The following is a 15,420-nucleotide window of genomic DNA, read 5'->3' as shown; positions in this document are numbered from 1 at the left end:
GTAAGGAGCGAGCGAGCTGTAATCACTTCGAATGAACTGTCGACGAAGACTTGATCGATGGGAAATACCTCCTCTCATAACGAGGCAAAGGCAGCTTCATACACACTTCGAGACCATGCCATCATCCTGGCCCAATAACTTCTTATCTGGACCAGCCCACTTGATCTCATAAGTCTCGATCCCATCATGAGAGCCCTGCCAATCATGCTTGTGCAAACCAAAGCCTTCCATCTCGGGCTGCGGAATTCTCGGATAAATTCCCATCTTGAGAACGACTTTGCCCGGATAGGCAGCAGTTTCGGATTTGATAGGACTGCAGTGGGAGGATACGATTAGCATATACCTATGTCCGGAATTGGGAGTATGGGAGTTGCGAACAAACATACTTTCCATCTTTCCCGCAGAACGTCCTGTATACTGTATTGCCGCTCATCGAGGCATTGTCCTCGTATGTTTTCAATGTCCCGTCTTTGTCTTCAATTGTCACCTTCTCTTGCTCGATGAGCAGATTGCTTGCGACGTATGAGCCGGCCACTTTTCGGCAGTTGGCGCAGTGGCAGAGATGACCGCGTCGCTTGGTGAAGAGCTCCTTGTCGTTGATGGTTACTGTGACGCTTCCGCAAAGACATGTTCCGACGAGCTTCTCTGCAAATTTGGTAGGATCATGTTGATTTGGGTCGCCGGTTAAGTCGTTGGGCATTTTGGAAGACTGTGAGACGGTGTATCGTGTTGAGGCAGAGGATGTGGTATGAGGCTGTTGTTCAACAGACGTAAGATTCCATGGATAGGTAGGTTCCTGTAGGTGGCAGCTACCTGAGCTATGTACCTATGAAGAGCAGGGCAGCAAAAGAAAGGCCATTACTCGTGATGTGGTGGCCTTGACGTAGGCGCGGTTCTAGATCAGCGCTCTCCGCACGCAAGAGCGCCATCATCCCTCCTCTCGTCCAAATATCGCGGATCATCTGTTGTTGTTGTCTGGAGGAAGACCTCGGAGGCAATCAGCGTCGCCCACGCGAGACCTACGATTCTCGGAGTTTCTATTCCGGATTCGAATCAGCATAACATCAACGCCCGCTGCTGTATAGAGGTCCAAAGGAGTAGGGTGGTAGATGTACATGGCGGATAGCGCAGCTGTCATCGACAACCGGAAGCTCGTGTATGTTTCGCGCGGTAGAGGGGTCGCCGGCCCGGGCCGAATTCCGCAGTCGACGCGTCACGACCGCGACACCACACCGGTACACCACTGGGCACTTTCCGTCCATCCGCCTTTTACCAGAATGGCCACAACGAGATGAGACATGCCGCACAGCGACGACTTCGGGCTCGAGGACGATGATACCGCGTTTCTTATAGCAGCCACTCAGGCAGAGGCTTCTCAGTCCGGAGGCTTTGAGCCGTCTTCGAGACCTGCCAAGAGGAGACGAGTTGTTCGTGAACAAGGCGCCTCCAATCTCGATGGCGCCAGCGATGAGGAATTGGAAGGGTCGGAGACGGACGACGAAGCTCAAAATCCTCCGGACGCTTCCACATATCCCCAGAGTACAGTTGGTGGCCCGACGCAGGCCATAGGCAGCGACGAGCCAGAAGAATATGACTATTTCCCAGGAGAGCTGCCCGGCGAGGCGCAAGAAGTGGCAAAAGTCTCCCGGTACAAAATTCACGTTCCTGATCAAGGTGGCCAGTTTCCAGATCTCATCGTTAGTCAGACTCAGCATGACCTGGACCAGAGACCTGAAGCATTCAGAGGTGCAGTATGGAAGAGACCAAAGTCGCCGGTACCTTTGGTCTTCCCCGCGAAGAGGAGTGAAATGCCCAATGGAGTTGCTGTACCCACGAAAAGTCTTTCGCGAAATGGCATCGATAGGTTTTTCCAACCAGCAGCTGGTCGAACTCCCATAGTTATCGAAGAAAACGATGATGCTGCTTTCGCTGCTCGCTTGCAAGCAGAAGAGGATGAGCTGGCACGCCGACACCACGCGAAGAAGCACGTAGGTACTGGCACCCAAGCGTTGTTTGATGCCACTCAAGAGCTCGCAGACTTGCCTGAAGACGCATTCTCTTCTTCTTCGCCGGAGAAATCGCCCAATAGGAACGCCCCGATTGAGATATCTTCTCAGCCAGCACATCAACAAGTCATCCGTCCCGCTGGCCTTCGTGGGCCACAGACTGGACTAAAGCAGTTGACGATATTTGGTCAACCTGCTACGCAAGACCTCTCTGCCTCTCAAGCGGCCCACAAGAGGCACGCTTGGCCTCTGGCAAATCGCGATGAAAAGGCGACGCATCACAAGCTCGATGAAAAGGCCATGATGACATGGGTGTATCCTACCAATCTTGGCAGTATACGCGATTACCAGTTCAACATTGTTTCTCGTAGCTTGTTCCATAACACCTTAGTAGCTTTGCCTACAGGTCTCGGAAAGACCTTCATCGCCGCTACAGTCATGTTGAACTACTACCGATGGACCACGCATGCACAGATCGTATTCATGGCACCGACCAAACCACTTATTGCACAGCAGATGGAAGCGTGTTATGGCATTGTAGGGATCCCTAAGAAGGATACCGTACTCATGACTGGAGAGACCACGCCTGCTGCACGAGCAGATCAGTGGCTTGAGAAGCGGGTATTCTTCATGACTCCACAGACGGTCATCAATGATCTGAAGACTGGCATCTGCGACCCCAAGAAGTTTGTGCTACTCGTGGTCGACGAGGCCCATAAAGCGACTGGTGGTTACGCGTACACGGAGGTCGTGCAATTCCTCCGTCGCTTCAACAGCAGCTTTCGCGTGCTGGCCCTGACTGCTACGCCCGGCTCCACGACCGAGGCCGTACAAGCTGTTATTGACAATCTTGGTATTGCCCGTGTGGAGCTACGCACCGAGAGCTCACTCGACATCAGACAGTACACGCACGAGAAGCAAACCGATACACATGTATTCGAATTCAGCCCAGAGCAGGAACTGGTTATGGGGCTTTTCGCGAAGACGCTGAGGCCACTGCTCGACAAAGTACGAGGGCAAAATGGCTACTGGTCAAATGATCCCCTAGCATTGACGCCATATGGTCTGACTCAAGCTCGTGCGAAGTGGGCGCAGTCCGATGCAGGCCGCAAGGCACCACCTGCTATTAAAGGCATGATGAATGTCGTCTTCAACGTGCTGGCAAGCCTAGCGCACAGCATCGGACTTCTCAAGCATCACGGCATTGGACCATTCTATTCTTGCGTTCTCAACTTTCAGCGCGAAGTGGAGAGCGGTCAGCAGAAAGGCAAAACAGCAGCCAACATCTTACAGGATGCAAATTTCGTAAAGATGATGAGTACCATTCGAACTTGGACCAACAAGCCAGAGTTCATTGGTCATCCGAAGCTGGAGTATCTCAGAGAGATTGTCCTGAATCATTTCCTCGACGCTGGTGAAGGAAGACAAGGTAGTGACGTACCGCCTAGCGCAACCCGTATCATGGTCTTCGCCAGTTACAGAGACAGTACAGAAGACATATGTCGCGTCTTGAAGCGTAATGAGCCCATGATCCGGCCTCATGTCTTTGTGGGACAGGCCGCGTCGAAGGGTCAAGAGGGAATGAATCAGAAGCAGCAAAACCAGATCATCCAAGACTTCAAAGGTGGAAAGTACAACACTCTCATTGCTACATCGATTGGTGAAGAGGGGCTCGACATTGGCACTGTCGATTTGATCGTCTGCTACGACGCTTCTTCATCGCCAATCCGTATGTTGCAGAGGATTGGCCGTACAGGCAGAAAGCGCACGGGCAAGGTGGAGCTGCTGCTGACCAAAGGGAAGGAAGAGAAGGATTATGAGAAGGCACAGGATAACTATGCTTACATTCAAAAGACGATCGCGGACCCGTCCAAGTATGACTATCGAGATGACCAGAGTCCTCGGATTCTACCCAAAGAGTTTAAGCCAGTGGCTGACAAGAGACCTGTCGATATCCCGGTAGAGAATAGCCAGCCGGTCGATCTCAATGAAAAGCATCGTAAAGGAAAGGGCAAGGGCAAGATCAAGCGACCCCCCAAGAAATTCCACATGCCGGACAATGTGCGGACAGGCTTTGTCAAGGCTTCGAAGCTGGACTCTGACAGTGAAGCTGCTCAGAGCGATGATGCGTCTGCTGCAAAGAAAAGCAAGAAGACGCCTGTAGGCAGACAGAAAGATATACCTGCCACGTTCCGCAGAGTGTCTATACCGATCATGCCAGAGCTGGAGCCAGAGATAGCACCACTGCCATATCTTGAGGACGTGCTGTTAACGCGCGAGAAGCAGCAGGAGCTCGAGGAAAGATACGCGCGTACAGCTGATCCCGAAGCAGATGGGTTAGTCTATGCTCCTGATATCGAGCGGTTTCCGCAGAAGCTGCGCGACCTTGGTCCAACGATATATACCAAGCATGGTCGTGCTGCGCTCCTTGTGGAGAAGACCATGCAAGCAGTCCACGACATAGACGTAGCCAGATGCCATGACCTTGATAAGATGTTGCACATGAGCGATCTGGAAGATGCGGGCCCAGCGGCATACAGGCTGATGAGGCCCAAAGTGGAATCAGCGATCAAAAGGATAACGGTGCCAGTCGAAGCCGCTCCGGCTGCTCCGATGAAACCAGCCGCCCGCACCAGGAGGGTTGCGGCTTCCGGTCCAGTGTCAATTGAGTCCGACAGTGTGATAGAAGGACAACCAGGACTGCCACCTGCCAAGAAATCACGAGCAAAGGTGCGGCGAATCAAGGTTGGTGGCGTGCCAGCGTCAGTCAATGGTGAATCCGAAGGTAAGAAGGAGTTACCTCTACCAACACGACTTCCAGCGGCTAGACCACGTGGCAGGCCGAGTAAGAGGAAGCTGGCTTCAGACCGTGCGCCCTCGTATGGTGACGCCGCCGCTGAAGGTTCAGAGTCTAGTCCAGAACGCACGCCAGCTGAGATGCGTCTGGGCACACAGGTTGCACTGGGCGAAGACCTTGGCTCTCGCGATACGAGTGGCGAGGAGGGAGAACAGGAAGAGCCCGATAGCGAAGACCAGGCCTTTCTAGCGAGGAGTGACTCTATCGACATGCAGAGCTCGTCGCAGCCTCTGATGACACCGGCACGGCCGCAGGGTGGGAGACTGAAGAGGAAAGTCCGAAGAAAGGTCAGCCAACTAAGCGACGTTGAAGAGATTGCGGGGAGTGAGAGTGAAGTGGAGATCGAACTAGACTCGCCCAGCGCAGAGGAGGATGTGATGGAAGTGGATGCTGGACCTGTGGTGAAGAGTCGAAAGAGACGAGTAGTGGCGGGAAGCGACGACGATGAATAATTGCACGTTGCTATGACATGTTCGCGCGCCACAATTTCCGTGATGGTATCGTCCAGCGGATCCGCCTAGCTAATGCTGTCTGGAGAATGGTATAACGAACCATTGTGAAAATCTCCTGTACACTAGACAGACAAGCCATATTGCCTCCTTGATCGGAAACTCCATACTTCTTTTCTTCCGAAACAAATTCGGATCTTGAACCCCCAAAGAAACCAGCACCGCACCGCACCGATGCTGACTCTCCATTCGCGAGACGTGACAATGCATCGTCACATCCCATTGTATCCGGCCCAAAGTCCCCAGCAAACCTACAAATGTACATCTTCGTGTGTGTCTATCTGTCTGTCTATCTAGGTACATATGGTTTCCCATGAACGAAGTGAGGTGAGTGAGACTGATGTAAGATATCGTGTATGTGTATGTACCTAAGATGTATATGTACCGTATGTATGACTCGAGCAACAAAAAAATGCAACCGAAGATGGAAAAAGATACGATATACCTGACTTACCTCGGTAGGTAGGTATCCATCCCTTCCCTTCCACTCCACCATGCCAGCGGGCCGTATGTATGTATGTACATGTATGAGGAATGTATGTAGGCGAAGCATGAATGCCATGTGGTGTGACAGGAAGCTGTAACCGATAACTCGGATGAATGGGATACCAGGTATGTGGGTGGGATATTGTAGGAAGGAGCGGCACTGGGATCTTTTGTTTTTTTGACTTTCAGGGTATTACCTTACCCTACTTCCTGGGGGACGGGACGTGAGGTATCAGGTAGGACTTGGGAGTTTCAATGATGATAAATCATTTTTTAATGTCGCTTGCGGGTTCGTGTGTAAGCAATACGGACGGATGAGGGTAGAAGAAGGAAGCGAGGAGGGTTGAAGGTTTAGAGTTGGAGGTTTGAAGGTGAGGTGAGGTGAGATGAGAGGAGAGGATAGAACTAGGTGCCTAGGTAGGGTGGGAAGAGAGGTGGAAGGAAGAAAAGGAAAAAAGGAAAGGAAGAAAAATGAAGGCTGTTTTGCCCGGAGTGATGGAATTCATTCATGCATTATGCCTAAGGCTGTCTTCGTTCGATAGGGAGGAGGCTACTATAGGTAGGTATACATACATACCTCATATGTTTCCTTTCGTGTAGCACCGGAGTAGTAAGTACAGTAGTAGAGAAGCCGGCGGCAAAGAGAAGAAGAGCGGCGAAGCTCGCAAGGATATACATGTCTTGTTGTCATTTACGCGCTACAAAGCCAAAAAGAAAATCCCCTACTGTGGTACCGAAGGTCAGTCAGAAAGGCATGTTGGCTAGGACCAGGGTTCAATCTAAAGGTAAGGTACTTCTTACCTACATTTTTTATCGAGACGACCGGAGACTTGGGGCAACTTCTTTCTTGTTTCAGCTTGTCAGAGTTCCCCATCTGAACGAATCCCCCATACCTACCTGCCTGAGGGAGCTAGTTGTACCGCATTTTTCTAGGAATTCTTTCCCTGTTTGTCTTGTCCCTGCATATCCGGCGGGTAGGTAGGTATAATAATGGAACCACGCGTTCTCTACCAGGTATGTCGGTAAGGTCTAGGTAGAGAAAGAAGGGTACATGTACCTTACTCGCTTGCCTTTTTCGTCTGTTGTCGAGACAGCACCAAGGCTCACTTGGACGTTGGTTTCATAACGCGCTCGGAGGTTTGGTTTCATAACAGTCTAGAAACAAACATCGCGTGTCGCGTTCTAGCCTGGAATCTTCCTAGCAAGACGTATACATGTATCTTTAGAAGTCTAGAACTTGTGCGTTGGAGTTGAAGATTTGGCAATAAAGGTATTGTACTATTTGTTTACTGTTGTTTGCTTTACGCTACCTAATGTACCTAGGCTAGATGCTGCTGATTGTTCGCCGGGCGGGTGCAGCCAAGTAGGACCGATGCAATTTGCGGAAGTAACTGCCGATATCATTACGCTCTGCCAACGACATTTGCTCTTCTCCTTCTTCATGAGACTTCAGAGTGATCGGTATCACTACCCGAAAGCGACCGGAGTCCTTGTGGGATGCAAACTTGTTCAATGTCTTGTGAAAATCGTGGAAAGCTATCGAGGACGGGAACTGCCTACTTCTGAGTACATAGTTGGAGACGTACAGTACAAACCAGGGCCTCTTCGGTTAGCTGCCTGGCACTACTGGTACCTCACATGGGGGCAATATGCAGTACCTGGTAGCAGACTCAAGCTCAAAGCCTACAACACGTAGGAGGTAGGTCCATCCATCAAGGCATTGCTTTAACTCTGTCGTTGATGGGTGGATGGATGCTAGTGGCGAACATGTCATCGGTGCTGGTGATGATGAGACTTGCATTTCCCGTCATGACATCGTTATCATCAATTCCATGCTCGGGATAAATAAGCCTGCTGTTCTATGTCAGGCAGGCAGGCAGGGTGCGGACCACATCTGCCGTGACTCTGGTCGTACAAGCCGTGTGTTGGGGATTCGGGACGAATCGATTTCTAAAACACTGGTCACGACTTCACCACACGTGCTATTGGTCCAGCAGCAAACTAGTGGCAGCCCTAGACGTGAAGTCAGCCCATCTACCTTACCTCAGCGCTCCACGGACAGTCCATTGTTGCCGGGCAGAGAAGCTCGGAGTATCTAGTCTGCCAATGTGCTCATAACGCAGGGTATTCTCCAATGCTCCGAGGCTGGTCCGTCCACGCATCGTAAGCGGCCGCCAAGCTCGCTGGGGAGACAGTAGGAGGGGAAGACTTCATCTCATCATCCCACACTACTTCTTCCTACTGCGACAGTAGCAGACGGACATTGACCGCAACGGCGCCCGACGTAATTTGCCAAGGCAATGTTAGCATACGATAAGGTAGGAGGTATGCAAGAACCGGCGACTGCAGTCCCACAATTCTAGACGTGACGGGCAGGTGAATTTGAGCGTGGGTTTTGCACGATCACGAAGGTTCTCTTCATAGCAACTTTGCTTCAGCAGCAGAACCAATGAGCATGTAGATGATTCCTCCCACGAGAGATCAGCATGTGTGCCTAGGCACGTCGCCACGTGTTCGGCGACGGCCCAATGGCGCAATGGATCACACCTAGGAGGTAGATGGAGGTACCCTAAAGTCAGGTATGCTTACACTGCTTACATCCGATGTTCATGCTGAGGAGTGATTACTGCTTACCTGAGTTTACCTGAGTTTACATGTACCTCCCAGACTGCAACCAGGTTAAAGACGGCATAAAGCTTTCATGATGTAAGGTACCAGTGCCCACTATGGACAGGAGATGAACTACCTGAAGGAACTACTCGCCGATCGGGCAAAAGTGCGCATGCAGAAACGGGAAATGGTCTATTACTGTATACAGTACCAAGGAGTCTAAGGTACGGACCTACGCTTTCCAGGAAGTTCTACTAGCAAACACCCTCAGGCTGTATGACTTACTTAGTCGGGATCCACAGTCATGTATCGGCATGCATCCCCAATCTTGCGTCACTAACTCGGCTGAACCTGACTTCCGGCCGCGGCCTCGTTCCAGGTCTGCCGCTAGAACCACTCTACCTTAGCTGGGCTGCCAATGTCGGCAGGGATGGGGGCACAAGCATGAAGCTGTAAATGAGTGAGCATTGTGGGGGGTGGCCTCACCCAAATGCATGCATGTGCTTCGACTGCTCAAATGACATATAAGCAGCCCGTCATTCGTCCTTCCATCATGCCATTCGGAGTTCTGGTCGCTGTCCTGTCCTGCCACCGACACTGACAAGATGAGACTTACTTCTTTCGCCTTGCTGGCCACGCCTCTGCTGGCTGATGCACAATCCTACAGCATCCTCCGAAAAGTGACGCAGCCTCCACAGAACCGCGTCGACTACAAGACCGATTTGTTCGAGGGCACCAACTTGAAGCAGGAGCAATCCGTTCTGAACAACTCCGACTTGACATACACCGACCGCAATGGCAAGAAGAACTGGCAGCCTCTTGGTGCTCAGCGAGCGGGCGAAAAGGGACCTCTGCTTCTCCAGGATGTCGCCCTGATCGATACACTGGCCACTTTCAACCGAGAACGCATTCCAGAGCGTATTGTGCATGCCCGAGGTGCAGGTGCTCATGGCTTCTTCGAGGCTACCACCGACTACGCCTCTCAATTCTCCGCAGCGAGTGTGTTTGAGAAGGGCACCAGGACCTCCGTCACCATGCGTTTCTCGACCGTCGGTGGTGCCAGAGGCTCAGCCGATACTGCCAGAGACCCTCGAGGCTTTTCCATCAAGTTCCGAACTAAGGAGGGAATCCTTGACTGGGTTTTCAACAACACACCAGTGTAAGTCCTACTCTCTCCTCATCATCTCGCAAACGCCGGATGTTGTTAGGCTGTCAGCATGTGAATCCTGGAGTCCCAGGACCCTTGCACACGCAGGTACTGATAACCGATAGATTCTTTATCCGCGATCCGGCAAAGTTTCCGAGATTCATTCACACCCAGAAGACGGACCCTGCCAGGAACGTTCGAGACTGGAACACATTCTGGAGCTGGCCGGCACAGTTTCCAGAATCGCTGCTGCAGTTTCTGAGACTCTTCTCCGACTTGGGCACGCCATATGGGTAAGTCGTATTGGGCAGCGATGAATTCACGTCCCCATCCTGACTGAAGAATCCTCAGCTTCCGTCACATGGACGGCTGGTCCGGCCACACCTACAAGCTTGTCAAGCCCGATGGAAGCTGGGTGTACACCCGTGTCTACCTCAGCACCGATCAAGGAGTGAGGAACATGACCGCAGATGAAGCCGCCAAGCACGCCGGTGAGAACGACGCCTGGGCTACCGACGACCTCTACAACAACATCCAGTCTGGCAACTACCCCTCCTGGACCGTCGGCATCGCCACCATGACCCCAGAACAAGCCGAAGCCTACCGCTACGACATCCTCGACCTCACCAAGGACTGGCTGGGTGTCGAATACCACGAAATCGGCCGCATCACCCTGACCCAAAACCCCGAAAACTACCACGCCGAGATCGAACAATCTCACTTCAGCCCTGCCAACATGGTCCCCGGCTGGGAACCTTCCAACGACCCCGTCCTGCAATCTCGCCTGTTCGCCTACAACGACGCTGGCCGCTACCGCGTGGGCGTCAACGCCGAAGAAATCCCCGTCAACTGCCCCTTCAGCTCCGTCGCCAACTTTGACCGTGATGGACATCTCAGCTCGCACGGAAACCAAGGCGGGAGACTCAATTTCCCCGCCGAGATTCTCGACCCGATTCACATTATTGATCGTCCCGGTACGGCGATTGATCACCCTCTGGAAGGGGCCAGCACTGTGCAATGGCTCAGCGAGATTGATGAGAATATCGATTATGAGCAACCTCGACTGTTCTACGAGGGATTCTCGCAGACGGACAAGGATCACTTGTACAGCAACATTGCGGGCACGCTGGTGAATGTGGATCATCAACCCGTCTTGGATGCATTGTTTGAGCAGTTTGGAAAAATCTCTCCCGCCCTTTTGACGGGTGTGCAAACGGCTTACCAGGCCAAGCAGGCAAGCGCATAGAAGTGAGTAGTAAAAGTAGCAAAAGGGGGGCCCAAGTGTTGTTGCTCAATCAAGCAAATACCTGAAATATATAACGTGAACTGCGGTATTATTCCACAGTCACAGAAAACAATAAACGCTATCAAGGATCGCGACTGCCAATGCCGTGTGCCACAACCTTCACTTTTCAAACCGTTTCTACCAATCATCATCTCTCCCATCAGGTTTGTTCATGGCCTGCTGCCTCGCCTTCAGTGCAGCAGCAAGTCCGCCGGCTAGCCCGGCACCTCCACTGCCATTCGGCGTTGCACCTCCAGAGCTGCCACCACCGCTGGTCGAATATCCGCTATCCCTTGGTGTTTCACCACCAGCAGGCGCCATCTTCTTGGCGGGCCTCTTACTGGGAGGCGCAGGGGGCGCAGGTTTCCCAGCAGGTCTCATCGGAGGGGGAGGGGGAGGCGCCGCTTGTTTGACTTCTTCCAGGTATGCTGCAGGAGTCCAACCACTCGTTCCGTCAGACTTCTTCGCAAGCCACCAGCCATTGTTTTCCTTTTGTGTTACAGAAATGATCTCTCCCTTGGCCAGACTGAGCTCGCCACTGGTCTGGCCTGCAAAGTCGTACAGGGCTTTGAACTGTGGGTCCTTGGGAGGTGCGGCTGCTGCTGGCGGCGGGGGCGGAGGGGGTGGAGCGCGATTGGAAGCAGATCCATTCCGCGCGTGGCCATTGGAAAGAGCTGCCACGGGCTGTGGTACAGCAGCAGGCTGAGGCCGCGATTGCGCGACCGGTACTGGCTGAGGAACCACGCGCTCGGCAGGTCGAGCAGATACACCTGGCAGTGGTTGGGTGGGAGGTCGGGCAGAAGCGCCTGGTAGTGGCTGTGTCGCAGGTACAGGTCGCCCGGTTCTTTGTGCGGCTTGTTGTGATAGCTTTCCGCCTGTGCTCTTCTTGAGCAGTCCTCCTTTGGTGATGGCCTTGGCAGCAACAGGCTTGCCTTTGGGTGTCTTCTTGGAGATGGAATTGGGAGGCTCGCCAGGTCCTGTATGTATTTGGCCACTCTTGTATAGATCATCTCTCGGCACCTGTGGGTCCTTGACGCATTTGATCAACGCAGGCTTGCCAGGCTTTTTGTTGTAGCTGATAGTCTCTGCAATCTGTAGCTGAGTAGCGCCTCTTGTGACCTGCTTGAGTTGCGTAAAGAATTCGGTCTTGAAGATGCAGTTCAGTAGCGGATCTGGTTCCTGGGGACTTCCTACGCCAAGCGAGAACCAGTCGTCCTTGAGAGTGCTCGTGCTTACGAACTTGATGGCGCCCACAGGAATCGTGCGCTCGGACAGAATCTGCACCTGCTTATTCACTAAGGCTTGCTTCACAATGTAGACAGCTCGGTTCGTGAGCAGCAAGAATCGAGGTTCTGGTTTACTCGAGCGGCCAAGCTTCGACACCAGAAGCTGGGCTCTGCAGGAGAAGAATGTCTGTTCGCCACCGCCAATACCAGCACTGCTGCGCAGCACCTCTCCACTCCCACCTTTGTTGTCAATGCCCAGATAGTCACCCAGATAGCGTCGGTATCCTAAGAGCGAGAAGCGTCGTCGCTCCTTCCTTCCGCCAAGCACTTGATGTCCTTCATCCCTCAACTTTTGGAATGGCTCGCCTCCAGACTTCTTACGCCAGAAGCGTTGAATCCTGGTTGCACATTCGATTCGGTAGCGCAGATAATTTCTCCAAGCTCTTTGAATGCGAATCGCCATGTTGTGCCAGTACTTATCTCGCATCGTCTCAAGCGCAAAGAGCGTTTCCGGGGTTTTGATGAATGCTTTAGACACGCCCATCTGCCATTCTTCTGGAGGTATTGAGGTGTCCTTCAAGATCTGCCGCACACCCGATTTGGCATCGCCTGTCCAAGTGTATTCGCCAGCATAACTGCACTTGGGAGAAAGCAGGTAGAACCGCTCGACGAACTTGTCAAATGTCTGTCGATAAGCAAATCCGGCTCTTCGAATGCGAACGTTCTCTTGCAGACCAAGATATTTGATCTGATGCATCACATTCTGGTTATTGTACTCGGTCGGGCTCTTGTTCTCGTTCGGCTTGATTGTTCGAATGTAGCTAGGTGTGCACTTCATCAGCGTCGCGACAAGGTCATTCGCCGACGCCTTGATCTTATCGCCAGCCGTGGGAGGTCTGCGCCTGTTGTCCTGGTCCACTTGATCTGGAAACAATGTATGCACAAAGTTGTTCTGGCTTTCTCCAACCAGATTCAGAAGATCCTTCAACAGCTGATCTTTGTTCTTGTCGGTCATGCCCTCTACGGCGTAGTTCACATCACCCGCGTAGTGCTTGATGACGAACTGTCCTTGTCTCGGGGCAAAGTTGGGGTTTCCAGACAATGCGTTCAGTCGTTGTACAAATGTCTGGTCAGCTGCGCCTGGATCGGCATGTGCAGTCGCACAAGCATCGTTAAGCGCAGCAAAGACACCTGGTGGTCGTTTCTCCTCAATCAGCTCGCACACGACCTTGTTGTCAAAGTACTTGATGGGTGTCCACTGAATCTGCTCCCGTTCGTACTCTTCCTGCTCAGCTTTCAGTGTTAGCTGAATGAAGATCTGCTGCAGCTTCTCGTTGACATAGTTGATGCACAGCTGCTCGAACGAGTTCTTCTCGAAGATTTCGAATCCATAGATATCCAGAATACCGATACTCTGTGCCACAGCTCCTCGCGCTATCAGCGATTGGTTCACGCGCTGCACAATCCAATCGAACATGTTCGTGTAAATGGCTTTACTCAAAGCATCGCGCACTGAAGTCGCCTGGGCGATGTTCATCGGAGAATCGTAGACAGATCCTCGTCGCATGCCCCTGCTGGTTTCAATGATTCGAATTGTCATTGCCTTGTTCACCTGAACTGCCTCCACTTCGAGAAGATATGCGACAAAGTCAACCACGCTTGCATCGACAATTTCCGCGTTGCCATCCTTGTCTTCTCGGAACGATATGTTGCCGATCCACAGGATGGCAGCCAGCATGCGGAAGACATCATCTATTTCTGCCTGGCTCATCCCGATGACTTTCATAGCATTCAAGGTATCCTTCATCTCAGCCACATCATCGATGCCTGGCACATCGTAGCACTTGCTCTTGCTGGTGTATGAATAGGTGGTCGGTGGCTGGACGCCAAAACTCGATCTATGTTCCTGGCTCGCTGCTTTTGTGAATTGATAGAAGATGTGGAAATTTCGCTCGTCTCGAATCTGGCCAACCACTCTGCTCTTCTCGAGAAGGTAATTGTTGATATTCGCACCAACTGGCTCGCCCTGCTGATTAAATTGAATTTCCAAGTACTTTCCGAATCGCGAAGAGTTATTATTCCTCAATGTTTTGGCGTTTCCAAAGGATTCGAGTAGTGGATTGGTGGCCAGCACCATGTCCTTGATCTCCTGGATAGAGGAGTTGGTCCCGCCTGACACATTCGCAATGTACTGCATGATTCGCTTCGCCGCCTCTGTCTTCCCTGCTCCCGACTCGCCGGAAATGATGACACACTGGTTCTCGTTGTAGGCCTTCATGTTGTAGTATGCGCTTTCGGCGATTGCGAACACGTGTGGAGGCATTTCCAGACGATTCTTGCCTTGGTAGCTATGTAGCACCTGCTCGGTATAGATGCCCAGGTCGCGGAACGGATTGACCGACACCAGCACATGGCCAATGTACGTATAGATTTCGGCGTTCTCGAATCGCTTCTTGAGGTTGTCATTGATGGCCTCGTTGGAGATTTTGCTAATCAGCGTCAGATCTGATACGCCCACCTCCTTCTTCTTGCCCGTTTCGTAGGCTGCTTTGCGGATTTGAGGAGCCCCGCCTGAGCCTGAAGCTGAACCACCTGCTGCTGGCGCTACGGCGGGCGCATCCTTTTTGCGTCCGGCGCGTTTCGTGACACCCTGTCGCCATGATCGTCAGTGTGCCCGAGCAGGCCCGTTTCCCTCTTGTACTGGCGTCTGCGTACCATGATCGCGGTGTATGCTGCTGTTTCCGCCCTCTAGTGGGCTTGCTGGGTCTGCTCCGCCAGTTCTGCGCTCTCGCTACTCGATTACTCAATTGCTCGGCTGCCGCTCTTCCAGTCTCACCCGCAGACCGAATCGTCTAGGACAAATCAATGGGTGGCAGTTGAAAAAGGCAATGGTGATATTGAGACGGCGTGTGTGGGTGTGTGGGTGTGTGAGTGTGGGTGTGTCTATCTCTCCGGAGTCAGACGGACTGCGACTTGGGTGAAGGCAGCAGGCGCAGGATGACGAACATTGGGTTCGGCAACAGATTCGCCGGTCTTTTGCCGCACTGCCACACTGCCACACTGGCACCACGACGACCATGACAACACTTGGCTTGGTCTTCGACAACGACGCGCAAGCTGCTTTCAGGCAGTCACTTTTGTTTGCTTTTTCCTCGCCGCCGTCACCGAGACATGTATCCGTGCCCGTGCCCCGTGCCCGTGCCAGGAAGTACTCTATAATAATCACTGCTGCCTCATATACAACAGGCGCCAAGACTCATGTTGAGCTCAGGATAGTCTTACAAAAGAAGTCAG

The 15,420-nt window shown here is 52.4% G+C and overlaps 4 protein-coding genes across 4 annotated transcripts; 2 read left to right on the top strand and 2 right to left on the bottom strand.

Annotated features, from left to right (window-relative positions):
• Nucleotides 1-10: 10 nt before the first annotated feature.
• On the bottom strand, nucleotides 11-764 carry SEPMUDRAFT_150737 (uncharacterized protein). Its single transcript, XM_016906364.1, has 2 exons — nucleotides 387-764; nucleotides 11-313 (listed from the first exon to the last, which is right to left on the bottom strand). The coding sequence occupies exons 1-2, from the start codon at nucleotides 698-700 to the stop codon at nucleotides 97-99; spliced, it is 531 nt and encodes a 176-aa protein (XP_016758847.1). The 5' UTR covers nucleotides 701-764; the 3' UTR covers nucleotides 11-96.
• A 1,044-nt stretch (nucleotides 765-1,808) lies between these two features.
• On the top strand, nucleotides 1,809-4,421 carry SEPMUDRAFT_48762 (P-loop containing nucleoside triphosphate hydrolase protein; the record flags this gene model as incomplete). The annotated part of the gene is made up of 2 exons (XM_016909081.1): nucleotides 1,809-4,110; nucleotides 4,183-4,421. Coding segments are annotated over 2 exons (2,541 nt in total), but the record flags the coding sequence as incomplete, so codon positions are not given.
• Nucleotides 4,422-9,073: 4,652 nt separating this feature from the next.
• SEPMUDRAFT_90079 (catalase-domain-containing protein) lies at nucleotides 9,074-10,834 on the top strand (the record flags this gene model as incomplete). The annotated part of the gene is made up of 3 exons (XM_016910519.1): nucleotides 9,074-9,627; nucleotides 9,741-9,908; nucleotides 9,967-10,834. Coding segments are annotated over 3 exons (1,590 nt in total), but the record flags the coding sequence as incomplete, so codon positions are not given.
• Nucleotides 10,315-15,067, bottom strand: SEPMUDRAFT_90077 (myosin IC heavy chain). The gene is made up of 2 exons (XM_016910518.1): nucleotides 14,842-15,067; nucleotides 10,315-14,776 (listed from the first exon to the last, which is right to left on the bottom strand). The coding sequence occupies exons 1-2, from the start codon at nucleotides 14,842-14,844 to the stop codon at nucleotides 11,039-11,041; spliced, it is 3,741 nt and encodes a 1,246-aa protein (XP_016758844.1). The 5' UTR covers nucleotides 14,845-15,067; the 3' UTR covers nucleotides 10,315-11,038.
• Between the last annotated feature and the right edge of the window lie 353 nt (nucleotides 15,068-15,420).

Source organism: Sphaerulina musiva, assembly GCF_000320565.1.
Source record: "Sphaerulina musiva SO2202 unplaced genomic scaffold SEPMUscaffold_8, whole genome shotgun sequence".
Taxonomy (NCBI): domain Eukaryota; kingdom Fungi; phylum Ascomycota; class Dothideomycetes; order Mycosphaerellales; family Mycosphaerellaceae; genus Sphaerulina; species Sphaerulina musiva.
The sequence above is the reverse complement of the archived record's forward strand: the minus strand, read 5'-3'. Positions and strand labels throughout refer to the sequence as shown.